Source organism: Nestor notabilis, unplaced genomic scaffold (genome assembly GCF_000696875.1).
Source record: "Nestor notabilis isolate BGI_N333 unplaced genomic scaffold, ASM69687v1 scaffold9849, whole genome shotgun sequence".
Lineage (NCBI taxonomy): Eukaryota > Metazoa > Chordata > Aves > Psittaciformes > Psittacidae > Nestor > Nestor notabilis.
Window position 1 is genome coordinate 302 of NW_009945039.1, and position 13,817 is coordinate 14,118.

Sequence of the window (13,817 nt, forward strand, 5' to 3'; positions counted from 1 at the left end):
TGGCTGCTTCTGAAACCACAACAGGAAACAAGTGCTGCGACCCAGCAATGAGAGCCTCAAGGTTATCTGCACGCTCCTGCTGACACTGAAGACTTTGCTACTAGTAACAAGGATTAAAAGACCATTACTGAACATTTTTTTTTTTATGTGGTCCAGAATATTATATATTTATCTTACGTTCAACACAGTTTTGTAAGTTAAGGTAGAAATTCCATTTCCTTTGCCTTAGTAATCTCTTGGATGAGTAGTAGTGAAGGACCTACCAATAAAGGTTCAGTATCTCAAGAGAGCTGGCCAGAGTTTGTGGTCCAGTGGCATGATATGAAGATTAGTAATAATCACATTTCTATTTGTGGAATATTTCTCAGGACAGTCTAGTCTAGTGAGAGGAGGATCCTGATCTCATCTGGCAGAAAAACTGAGCATTCCACTTTGTAAGCAGAAGATTTTGGCCAGTATTACTACTTGCTGTGTACAAGTCTCCCAGTCTGTCGTTTTGCTGTACTTGGTTTATGGGTGTGTGTAAGAGAAATGGGTGGCAAATAAGAACTAGTTAGAATCATAGAATGGTTTGGGTTGGAAGTGGCCTTAAAGGTCATCTAGTTCCAACCCCCTGCCATGGGCAAGGACACCTTCCACTAGAGCAGGTTGCTCCAACCTGTCCAGCCTGACCTTGAACACTGCCAGGGATGGAGCAGCCACAGCTTCTCTGGGCACCCTGTGCCAGTGTCTCACCACCCTCACAGGGAAGAACTTCTTCCTAATGTCTGATTTAAATCTACTCTTTTTCAATATAAAGCCATTTCCCCTTGTCCTATTCCTATGTGCCCTGGTAAAAGGTCCCTCTCCCAAGTTTCTTGTAGGCCCCCTTTAGTTGTGGGGGGACTGTTATAAGGTATTCCCAGAGCCTTCTCTTCTCCAGGCTGAAAAAGCTTAGCCTGTCTTCCTAGGAGAGGTGCTTCAGCCCTCTGATCATCTTTGTGACCTGCTCTGGACTCATTCCAACAGGTCCACATCCTTTGTATCTTGGGGCCCCAGAGCTGAATGCAGTACTTCAGGTGAGGTCTCATGAGAGTGGAGTAGAGGCGCAGAATCATTTCTCTCAACCTGCTGGTCATGCTCCTTTTGATACAGCCCAGCATACAGTTGGCTTTCTGGGCTGCCAGTGCACATTGCCAGGCCCTGCTTGGCTTCTCATCAGCCATAGCTGAACATCAGTGCTTACTGGTACTGCGTCTTGGTAGTAAGCCCAGATTGGCTTATGGCATAAAATGGAGTGACAAGATGCAGAAGCTGTTTTTAACAATTATGAAGGCCTCATGCTTTTTTTTCTTTACTCCCAGAACTTCACTCTAAAACCCTGCTTGTACACTCTTCCTGATGAAATAACTGTTTATTTCTTTTAGCAGTCAGCACTTTCAACAGTGGGAGATGGCTGTGTTGATAGCCAAGAGATTATTTCATTTTGGCTTTTTCTTTCTTCATCACCTACCATTAAAGAGGGTTGGGTTATGAAACACACCCTGCCAGAAGAAAGCAAAAATGCCTAGGTTAGGAAAGTGTCAAGATACGTATTGCTGGTAGAATTATGTATACATCTAACGTGTCTATTCTTCTGTTTAAAGGAAAAATCTCAGGATTGCATGTATCTCCAATACTGTAAAGTGTGTCAGTCTTATAAGGCACCACGTTCACACCACTGTCGAAAGTGTAACAGGTACTGTCTTTCTTTAAAATTGTTTTAAGTCCATCTTAAAGCAGCTTCAAATCTGATGATGAGCTATTAATATAATTTGTTCTTCCAAGTCTTGTCTTGTGCACCTTTACTGTATGAACACTACTTCTGTTTCAAATATTTCCACTTTGTAGTTGTATGGTCTCTGTATGGTTTTACTGTGTTTTAGTTTAATACATAAATCTGTCTTTAACATTTTGTTTTTAGGTTGAAATAATTTCCTTTTAAGAACTTCTTGACAGTATTAACAAAACATCGCAGTACTGTTTCAGGAAAGTGACCCTGTGTAAACAGCTACTTAAAAAGTCCTTTGTAAGTTACGAGTCTAAACATTTACCTGCTCAGGGAGTAGAAAAGCCTATTCTATCATCTTTCCCAATGGGAGTTAAACATTGATTTGAGTGGAAATTTTGGACTGCTCTTTATTGTTTGCTAAAGTGTTGTTTTGGTAAAGAATGCTTTTATTATAAATAGCTGCACTGGAATTTAATGCAGCTGGAAAAAAACAAGCCACTTCAGCTGTCTACAGTCCAAGCTGTAGTTGCATTTATTCTGGATTTACTGAGCAGGTCCTCCTGTGAAGGACTATTAGAGAACATGGTAAGAGGATATTAGAACATGTGTGTTGATTTGTTATTTCTAAAAACACAAGGATGTGCAGTTAGTATGCTTCTGGGAAGCAGAGACTGAAACTGTAGAGCAGTGCTGTAATTTGGCTGTGTCATCCCAAGATTTAAAATTAGACTCTTTTCCTAGAGTGACAGTATTTACACTGAGGACTGTGTAGAAAATGGCAGCAGATCCTGATGATTGTCTTTGCAAAAGCAGGTTCTTAAATAATTTCTCTTGTCAAATAAAACAGAAGACACTGCAGCACATTCTCCAAATCATTTTGACAATGCACTTTAAGAATTTTCTGCCCCCCTCAACTGTGGCCAAAGTAACTAATTCCACACATATTTCCAGCCTGTTGCAATTAAGTAGGTAACTTAAACCATTGCTGAAAGTATTCTGTGCTATGGCAAGTTTCAGTGTACGAATGGAGTTACTTCTTGTGGCCCACCTGAATGGGGTAAGGTTTCTAGCTGAGACCTGGGAGCTTCTTCAGAAATGCTTGTGCTTGTAGTTATGATTGCATGTTTGAGAAATTGTACAGTGACAGTTGAGCATGCATTAACAAAGAGTAATTAATTCTTAAAAGGGAGAAACTGAACTTCCTATTGGGAATGGAATAGCATAAAAGATAATGAGGTCAGTAGTTCTAAAACAATTAACTTTTATTTTCAGAGGAGCTGGATATTTGTGCAATTCAATCGTTTGTTTATCAGTTAGATTTGGTGCACATGAATTGCAACATTATAATTGGTGACTTTTAAACCTGTTAAGTTAAATCAGTGCCATTTGGGATGTGGATTATCAGGTGGAGTTTTTTGCGCCTGTAAGCTACAGAAAAATAACCAGCCTTATGTTGAATACAAGAGGGTCTGTAAGGTATTTATGCTTGTTAAAAGGTATCTGAAAAGGTCTTACAGTAGTGTCAGGTCAATACATAGCAATTGATAAAGCTTTCAGAGGGTCTACTGAAAAGAAATTCACTTAATTTTGTCAATCTTTTTATGTTCTTTCTGCAAGTAGTTCACAGGGGATCTGGTATTTCATTTATTTTCCTGGTGTACTTATTTAAAAAAAATGGCAATAACAGTAGTGCCTAATTATTTTGTTGACATTCTAGGCCTCTGTCTCCTGACTCTGTAATATGGGGTTTATTATCAACTACCAAATTTGAGTAAAGAGGAGGGGGGATCATTAAGGGATGGTAGGACCTGGGGGGCACTTCTTGTTTTGCTTGCTTACACTCTACAACATGAAATACCATTCTGAATAGTAACAAAAAAAGAAGTAACTATGTTAATCTGTCAGAAATTGGTGGGTTTAAATGAACGAATGAAGGTTGAGTAATAGAAAGTTAGCTGTCTTTTTCTATGAGCTTTTTGAAAAACATCATAAATGTCTTTTATGTTAATCAATATTTATTATTCACAGATGTGTCATGAAGATGGATCACCACTGTCCTTGGATCAACAACTGTTGTGGGTACCAGAATCACGCATCTTTCACTCTGTTTCTCCTCTTAGCTCCACTTGGATGCATTCATGCTTCTTTCATATTTGTTATGACTATGTACACTCAGCTTTACAACAGAGTAAGAAAACATAATTAAATGTTTAAAATATTATTTAAGTCAGATGGGTAATTTATTTCTGAAAGTGTGAGACAATTTGCTTTCCTGAGAAGCAGCACGTGGAATTCCTTGTTAATCTTTCAATATATATTCTAAGTTCTGCTCTCTGCCTGTGAGAAGTTGCTTGTCTTCATCACTGGGACTTTTGTAGAAACTGAAGACAGTTTCTGAGTAGCACTTTATATGGAGAGAGACAGGCTGTGTTTTGGCTGGCACGGAAACTAGCTGCTATTTATTTCCAGCAGACAAGTTAGATGCTATTTATTTCCTTTTGCTTGCCACTTTTTTAGAATTGTATTCAATTCTTCAACGGGGAAGAGAAAAGTACATTAGTTATGGAACTAAAAATAAATTATGTTGGATTTGTTTTTAAATGGAAAAATTTAACCACAGCAACAATGAGCAAAGCTTGTTCTGGAATACATCCCTTATCTCAGATCCATGGTTAAGATTATGAGCTTTGATTTCAGCCTTTGTGGTTGCAACAAAGAGCTTGAAAATATCTATTGAGTGTAACGGGTGAAGGCTGTGTGCTGTATTTGCAGAGCAGTAATGCTGGGGAACTGTTATCTTCAAAAGCTTTTAGAGGAAAACCTGTAGTGTTGAAAATGGGTACTGTGTTATATGAACATATTCTATCTGAAACTGGTGAATGTGTTTTTGTTAATGTGCCAAAGTCCAGATTTTTTTTGTTGATTTTGTGCCTAACTTGTGGAGCTTGCAAGATGGTGATGTTCGTTCATTTTCCATCTAGAGAAGTTCCACATCTAGCAAAGAATGTATTTCTGAAGAAGAGAAGTCTTCTGGATAATTTTTTTTAATAACTCCATTTGCATTATAAAATGTCTGAAGTTGGATGCTTAACTTCAGAGCCAGGTTTTTTTATTGGCAACTTGTTGTGTTTCTGCAGTCAAAATGTCCTAAACCTGAATGATACTTTCCCTTTGCAGATATCTTTTGGGTGGAGTTCTGTAAAGATTGACATGAGTGCAGCCAAAAGAGACCCTCGACCCATTATTCCCTTTGGACTGTCTGCATTTGCTGCATCTTTATTTGCCTTAGGACTGGCATTAGGAACAACTATTGCTGTTGGTATGCTGTTTATTATCCAGGTAAGTTTATGGCTTCTGTTACAAAGAAGTTAAAAGCTGTAAGTTTTGCCTGCTTGTGGAGCAGAAAAAGAATTTGGAATTGAGATGGGAGCAGCTGCTTAGAGCTTATGTTGCTGTGTCCAGAGGTTTGTGTTGCTTTGTCCCAGTTCCTGTGTTGTACCGCAGTTATTTTTTGTGGGAGAACTTAGAGGTGAAAATCTAATGCACTAAGGAAACATAAAATGGGCTTTATAAACTCCCTCTAAAAGGCAAAATACTTGGTATTTCAGGAGTACACGCTCCTATGTCTGAGGATAGGTATAAACATGCCTGATGTATTACTTCAAAAGTTTGAGATCTTTGGAAGGAAATAAAAGTATGCATTTTAAGCATAAACTGAAATACTGTGTGATACTAAGTGTATAGTTTTAGAGGACAGCATTAGCATGTATCTGCTGAATCTTAATTCTGAACATTTTTAAGCCTTTAAAAGTTGGTTTGTTCTTCAAGGCAAATTCAGTTTGTTAAATGAAGGGGGTTTTTGCCTAGCTGATGTATTTCTGCAGAAAGTCAACACTAATTTCACCTAACACTTTTATTTTAGATGAAAGTCATTTTGACAAATAAAACTTCAATCGAGTCTTGGATTGAAGAAAAGGTAAGTTTTTATTACAGTATTATTCTACTGCATTGTTACAAAGTTTACTCTCCATAGTTACTGATTTCTTGTTTCACCACCTCTGGATTTAAACCAAAGGTGTCATTTCAATTCACTGCTGACTTAACATGTACAACCAGCTTTTCTTTTACTGCCTCTGAAATTCATTGAAATAGATGAGAAATCATTTAACTCCATAGATTTCTCTTTTTTGTTTGGCGGAATTGGTCTGAACATAATAAAATATTTACTTTTAAGAGACTTTGCTTATGTACTTTGAATATGTGGGTGTTTTCAGCTGAAACTTGAGTTGTCTTTGCTTCTAACTGTGCCTGTCTATGTCTTTAAATTGTCCACCTCCCCATTCTAGGTGGCGTGCTTGGCCTCACGATTTTTCTTTTTTCCTACTTCTCTGATTAAACTTGGAATTATTTTCCTTGATTTCAAAGAAGTAGTGGAAGATAATGATACCTAGTCTTTTCTCGTCTAAATTTTTCTTTGATTTCCGTATCTTTATAGAGATTTTCTCAAGATTTTTCAGAAGAAATGTAGCCAAGCAGAAACTAACTTCAGATGAAGCAAAACCGACTCAGTGTTTAGAAACTAGTTCAGTGCTACCAGGTTATTTTGTATAAGATCACAAACATTTCATTATTACCTTATCTTTCTTTTATTCTGTGTCAAAATTAGCATTAGGATCTTGACTGTATGTAAGTCCATAAGTATTGTCATGCTTTCTCTTTGCGCAGAATCTAGCTTAGCAGGATCCTAGTCCTATTAGACCTTTGAATAATAGGACAATGGAATATAAATGAAAGAAAACCCTGTTACAACTACATAGTAGAATTTGGAATCATATCCTAATATTTTTATTGTGAAATACAGACTGCTAATATATCTCTTCTGAAAACTGAACACAGACTGTAATACATAAGTGTTTAATAAAAATTACATTATTGCAACAGAGGACAAACTCTTCTGTGCCTGCTCCACTAGATGTCATTGTTACTGAGAGAATGAAAGGTTCATGGCTGCAGGTTGTGGGAGATTCAAAGCATTCCTGTATACGCAATTCTTAGAGGTGAAATAGACACTACCAATGCTGAATTATTCTCACAATGGTTAATCATAGAATCATGAGCTGTGAAAGTCTCTGTATGTAACTGAGAAATGGTCAGGCATCAGGCACAGTTCTTAAAAAAAGCCAGTTGATTCTTTTGTTAACAAGTAAATGGGGGGCATGGCAAGGCATACTTCAAAATGCTGATTGTTGTAAGTAGCTTTAAAAGCCTGGGTTAGTATAGCAGGAATTTCCTGCTCTTCCTTCAAAATGTTTTCCTTCAGGTCTCATGGACCCAAACAGGACTTATGACCCAGCCTTCTTAATATCTACTGCTCGATTGCAGTTTGTAGGGCATGTTTTTATGTACTGTATTTCTTAATTACTTTCCAGGCCAAAGACAGAATCCAGTACTACCAAACGGGTGAGACCTTTATTTTTCCCTATGACATGGGAAGTAAATGGAAGAACTTCAAGCAAGTGTTTACATGGTCTGGGATTCCTGAGGGAGATGGCCTGGATTGGCCAGTAAGAGATGGCTGTCATCAGTATAGTTTGACGGTAATTGAGATTCAATGATATCTCAAGTTAATCCTCCCCAGTATCCAATTGCCTGCATTCCTTTACAGTAATATACCAGTGTTGTAAATCACCAAAATAGGCTGACTAGTAATATATGTATTTATGAAACAAGAGTTCTGTCATATGTTCGCCTATTTTTGGTAGACTAAAAAAGTTACGCTTTTGTGAGTGCTTTTAAATGCTAATGATACTTCCTGTGTTTGTTGAATAGTTTCAATACCTGACTTAATGTTGTGTTGAATACACAAGTCCTCTTAAAATAAACACTGCCTGAATTTCTATTTGTAATCATTTATAGATAGAGCAACTGAAACAGAAAGCAGACAAGCGAGTAAGAAGCGTAAGTATTTGTGAAGTTTGGTCTGAAATGACTTTGAAATATCAGTATAAGTAAATGTAAGTAATTGCTGAAACAATTTATTTATTTTAAACTTAGCAATTAGATAAAGGCTTTGTGTTTCTACACAAAAAATATGCTGCAGCCTCTGCTTAACTAACGTTAGCATTTAGCTTTCTTTGCATTTGCTCCTTAGGTGGTAATAAACATGATAATAAAGATGCTTCATTATTAAGCAGTTAATTAAAAATTTAGAGACCCTTTGACAGGCATTGTCATTATGCTCAAATCAGAAGGTATGCTTGACTTGGCTTTCTTGGTATGAAACTGTCAGCAAGGCCATAACTCCTTATAATAATAGACTGTCATGTTGTGTTCGAATTTGTAGGTGCGGTATCGAGCAATAGAAGATTACAGTGGTGTCTGCTGCCCTGTGACTAAAGGTGTTAAAACATTATTCACAACACCGTGTTCTGAAGAACCTAGAATTGCACTGAGTAAAGGGGATCTGATTTTAGCCACAAGAGGCTTAAAGTTAGTGGCTCCACACCTTTATGTTTGGTTAAAAGAAATACTGAGATGAGTTCTGGCATCTAATTACCTATTACGCTTTCTTCCCCAGCCACTGGATGTATGGTGAGAAGATTCTCGACTCAGCTGCTGATGGTATTATGAAGCAGTTATTTTCATTTTTTTCTGTTGAAAATTACAAATCACTGTTATAGTTGTCTAGAAATGTGGACAATATTACATGTTCAGTTCTTAAAAGGTGTAACGACTGATCTTACTGGCACTCGTTTCTAAGACCACATCCACAGTTTTTGTATCTAGTAGACTTGCCAGTCTTGAAGTTTATTGAAGGTTGAGTGGGAAGTGGGACACTTCTTCATATTGAAGAAAAAGTTAGACTTCTAAACTCTTAATGAGGTTAACGATTATTTCTTGTTTTGATATTTAAATAGCAGACTTTCTTAAACACCTTGAGAATTCCTATCTAAACACCTTATAGAATCAACTAGGTTGGAAAAAACCTTTAAGATCATCAAGTCCAACCATTACCCCAGGACTGCCAAGACCACCACTAAACAATGTCACTGAGGGCCTCATCTGCACGATTTTTGAACACTTTTGGGGATAGTGATTCTGCCACTTCCCTGGGAAGCCTGTTCCAATACCTGATTACCCTCTCACCAAAGAAATAGTTCCTAATATTCAATCTAAACCACCCCTGGTGCAGCTTGAGGCCATTTCCTCTGGTCCTATCACTTGTTACTTGGGAGAAGGGACAGATAGATACCCATCTCACTACAACCTCCTTTCAGTTAGTTATAGAGAGAGGAGTAAGGTTCCCCCTGAGCCGAGTTCAAAATAACATCGGCTTTTTGGAGAACTAGGCTTCAAAAATAGGATAATATTTGTTAGGACTGCATAGCAAAATGCTATGATAATGCCAGAGTAACAAGCTGCACTATAGCAAGATGGAAAAATTGATTATTAAGTAGCAGTTCTTGTGAGTAAAACAGTTAATCATAATCTTAAGATGAGTCAACACTTCCAAGAAAGAAAAAAGCATATAGCTTCTGAGATGCATGAAGTAATCTTTCCATCCTACTCAACACTGGCAGAGACTCAGGTGAAATACTGCCACAACTAAAAGCATCTCAAGAAAAAGGAAGATCAGCTGTAAAGGGTTGAGAGGAAAACAATGATAATAATCGGAGTAATAGAAAATGTGACCTATAAGGGAAGGCTGGAAGAATTTGGGTGGCTTGCCTGGGGAGAAAAAGGAGATAGAGGAAAGCCCAGGGTATGTACAAATAGTCGTCAGCTGCATGAAACTGTTGTGGAGAAGGTTGTTAGCTGCTTCCTGTGTCTGTGGTGTGTAGAAAGAGGAGTTGTGAACTTGAATTGTAGTCAGAAAGATTCAGATACAGGGTATTAGGAAAGATTTTTGTTAAGGAAGGTAGAGCACTGGAAAACTTTGGAGATCTCTGAAAACGTTTTAGGCAGTGGGAGAGAATTGATGCATCCTCAGACAGTAATGTTGGGAATGATTAGATGTCCTTGGAGAATATAGTAACCTGGGTGTAACCTCTTGATACCTCTTCCAATCCTGTGTTTTTCATCTATAGTGGGTAATGTTTTGTTCCAAGTTAATGCAACTTTTCATGTCTTAAGGTGCAATAAGAGAACGAGGCTGGTTCCCTAGAAAATGTGTGGAAAAATGCCAGTATGACTCAGAAACGGATCAACCAGTGGATGGAGAGAAGAAAAACAGATAGCCTTTTTTTTTTTTTTTAAATAAGAAATGGAATTTTTACTTCAGACCACAATCCTTTACTTGAAATTTTCTGCGTATGACTTCAGATTTATGCAATGAATATGTTTGTTAGGACAAGGTTTTCCTTTCCTCGCAGCTGAAAGGGTTGGATATGCCTGTGCCATGGTTTGCATACTTTTTTAACAATAAATAATTGAAGAAGCCATTTGGTGGATTGCCTTCAAGATGCATCTTTTTCATCCTGTGTCAGGGTTTTTTTTTTCCTTTTGCTGTTTCAATTGCATTCTGAGGGTTTATGATTTAGGTGTTTTCCTCAACCGCATCAGATTGTGGTGCGTGCTACGTATCTTTTGTATTTTACTTTCTCTGAAGCTGCCCCTGAAAGCTATAAAATAAATGTCTGATTCAAATTCAAGATAAAATTTGTTACCTGTGACTTTTAATGGTGTGAATTGTCCACCTCAAATAAATGATACATTCATACTCACTTGTGGATTTAATTGTTCTTAGAGCTACAAGAACTTGTTTATACGCATGGGAACATGAAATGACTGGGTTGTAAAGGTTTCAGAGTTGTAAGTTGTTTTTCAAGGTTAGAATGGCTGTAGCTTTTGCTGTAAGAACATTCTGTGCTTTTAATGGTCAAAAAAATATAGCTAGCTGTACCTACTCCCTCTGAAATATGAGTGTGTACCCAGGGGACTAGAGTTCTTGATCCATCTTGGGGTGAAAGGAAGCAGTAGAGCCAAGAATAAAAAATTTTGTAAGCCTATTTGCTACTGAGTGATTGACGCCTTTCCTAAAGCATTTTTATTTAGCATCTGGTATGAATTATTAGAAAGAGGACCTTAAGATGCAGTAACCTGTACCAACTGAAGGCTTTCTGAATGTATCCTAACTGCAACAAGTGGTTTTCTTTCTCTCAGAGTTAGTGCAGTTGCATGTCACATGTTGGGAGTATTTGCAAGTTGGTGTTCTAAACTAATACCTGCTTTACATCCACCTCCATGAGTTTTCTCAGATGAGCATTTTTTAAACAGTATTAAGCGTACAGAGAAATAACTACATCCGGACAAGCCAGCATTACTCCTGTGTGATTCTACTCTCAGCCTTTTCATCTCCATCACCAAGAGAGGGTTTTTGTTAGGCCAGGCCTGCTGTGCGTTAATGCCAATGGTGAGCCGTAATCCTAGGTCATTTCTGAGCTGCGGCAATGGGGAGTTAGTGATCAGTTGCAGTAGCTTGCAAGCAGGTACTTTGCCCCTCTTGAAATCGAAGCATTTCATTTTTAGAAGCAGACTTTGTTACATGTATAAGAGTGTATCATACTCCTAGTTTCCCTGCTAGCAAGAGCTGAAAGGCTGTAACTCAGCAGGATGGAGCTATTTTGGAATATGAGCAGAAATGTGAGATCTTCCAAACTGCATGGAATGCTAGTCTCAACTGCAGTAGTTTCTGTTCCGTGTCTGGAGTCTAGAACCAAAGAAAGATTACAAAAATAAGCTTGTCTTCCAGCTGAAAGACCTTTTATCCTTGACTTTGAAATGATCAAGTAGCTGCTGTCTGTTTTATCAGGCAGCAATTAGCAGCGTAATAGGAAGAGAGTAACAGAACTAATGACAATAGTTGATATTTAGCTATTAGGAGGGGAATTTAAGCTGTGGTCTGTTTATAAGGGAGTAGATGTCTTTTAGTAGTTGAAGAGCATGGTTTCATCCTGTTGTAGCCATAACTGCTTGTGCCAGCTGTCTCAGCTCTTCATGAGGAAGAGGCTGGTTACCATATACAACATGCTGTGCAAAAGACAAACCTTGGTATTCTCACGCTTGGCAACGAGGTGATTACCAACAGTACAAGAAATTAATGATGAAAAAGTTCTCTTCTCTGAGAAGCTTCTGATTTTAATCCAGATCTCTTAGGAGTTGGGCAAATACAAGCTAGTGCTGGAGTTTACACATCTCCCATATAGTTAGTTTTCGAAATGCTAAAAGTGGTGACCAGGAGGAGAAAAGAGAACTTCCCATGCTAGGAAGCCAGTAAGATGCAGGTTATTTAGTTTTTACAATTGAGTTGCCTAGTTGTGCCATTCAAAAATTATTCTAGAACTGTTTCGAGATTGTTGATTGAAGTAAGAGCCTCATCAAAACTAAATTATGAATTACGAGTCAGTATTTCCCACTTAATATCTCTGTGGATCAGGAACAGAAGAGACTAACCAGTAGTTATTAAGTTGCAAGCACAGGGGTTGTTTCACAGAGATGGAAATAAAATACACTTAACAAATTGTCTTTCAGTATACAATTCTTACACTACTTGGAGAGCTGAAATCAGGCAGTCTAATTCCTGATGCAGTACATACAGGTTGTTTCCAATTTAAGTAAAAGAAAGCTATATTACCAGCATTCATATTATGCCTTATGTGACTCATATATTTATCAGTCATGGTATCTAGTTATTTGGCATGTATACACACCTATACAGCAGACCAAATGGGTCAGTTCATAATGGACAGTTGCTAGACAAGAGCTTTTTAAAGCAAATAGAGAAGACTAGATGTTATTTTTTAGCACCAGTCTGTGTAATGGGAAAAAAAAAAGTTGCAGAGAATTAAACTTTATTGTACCTGTAGCCATCCTTACCTCAAGTGTTTTTATAATAGTGCTTCAAGCCTGCTGTAGCATTCTCTAGTGCTCCCACAATAGCCTGAAGTAATTGTTGTACCTTTCAGTGCAAGCACACCTAAACTGCTCCTGTTTTCACTTCAGATCTATATGGTGTAAGTAGTTGATGTGGCCGAAGTGGCACCCAAGAGACTGGTTTCAGACCAATTTACACTTGAATTGCTATGTATGGTTTATTGTTCAGACAGTTCCATTACCCATTCAAATCTGTCACTGTAACAGCCAGAGACATGAAAAATCTAAAGCATCATGAGAAGAGACTTAATTGCCATTAAGAGCAAACCAAGTTCACAGATTGAGAGGTTTCCTTTTCTGAAAGAGGGCATCGCTGCTGTATTAGGAAGTGACCTGTACAAAGTTACTACTGTGTAAAACATGAAGAAGGAGGCATTCTCAGTTCACAAATGAGATCCCTTTAAGCTGAATGAAGCACTGTGCTCGATGTCTGAACGTTGCTGGTTGAAGGGCCCACCACAGAGTGCTGGGTTTCAACATCTGAACAGGCGGCTTTAGGGAAAGTTTCACTTGTTGATACACTAAAAGTAGTTTCCTGGCAGTGCAGCAGGTGGCACCATAGGATTCAGCCTCGAGTTTATACAGCTCTTCGTTGCATTACATTTACTGTCCCCAGCTGAATTGCTTATCAGAACCAAAACCCAGTTTCAGCGTAAGTTTCTTCCTTCTGCTTCCTTCTTTACTCACCAGTCTCATATTGGGGGAAAATATCAAGCCAGCAGTAACGTTGTGTTCAGGAATCATGGGAAGGATGACCAGCATAGTTTCATGCATTCCCAGAGTCTTAGAAGCCTTTTACTGCCTCGGGGTATGACAAACACAATAAGCGACAGAGCAGTTACTTGAAAAAGCCAAAGACTTTGAGGCCAGACTAGAAACAGAATTAGGTCAGTTGTTTTTACTAATCAGAGCTAGAGATGCCCCAGAGCTTTCCCTACCAACAAATCTACTGGTCATTTTCATTTTGGGATATCTGACCAAGAGCACTTAAGTACACGGAGGAACAGCCGCTAGCTGTAGGAATCTAGTACAGAACAGAACTGGCATAGGAAAGCTGCATGTACTCCCTCCCCATGTAACATCTTTGTTAGCACTGCATTGCCTTTCAGACTGATAGAGCAGACTACTACAGGGG

The 13,817-nt window shown here is 38.2% G+C and overlaps 1 protein-coding gene across 1 annotated transcript; it reads left to right on the forward strand.

The window, feature by feature from the left end:
* Positions 1 to 1,625: 1,625 nt before the first annotated feature.
* ZDHHC6 (zinc finger, DHHC-type containing 6) lies at positions 1,626 to 10,472 on the forward strand (the record flags this gene model as incomplete). Its single annotated transcript, XM_010022701.1, has 9 exons — positions 1,626 to 1,717; positions 3,779 to 3,938; positions 4,928 to 5,089; positions 5,673 to 5,726; positions 7,180 to 7,347; positions 7,667 to 7,708; positions 8,094 to 8,239; positions 8,328 to 8,371; positions 9,884 to 10,472. Coding segments are annotated over 9 exons (972 nt in total), but the record flags the coding sequence as incomplete, so codon positions are not given.
* Positions 10,473 to 13,817: the final 3,345 nt, after the last annotated feature.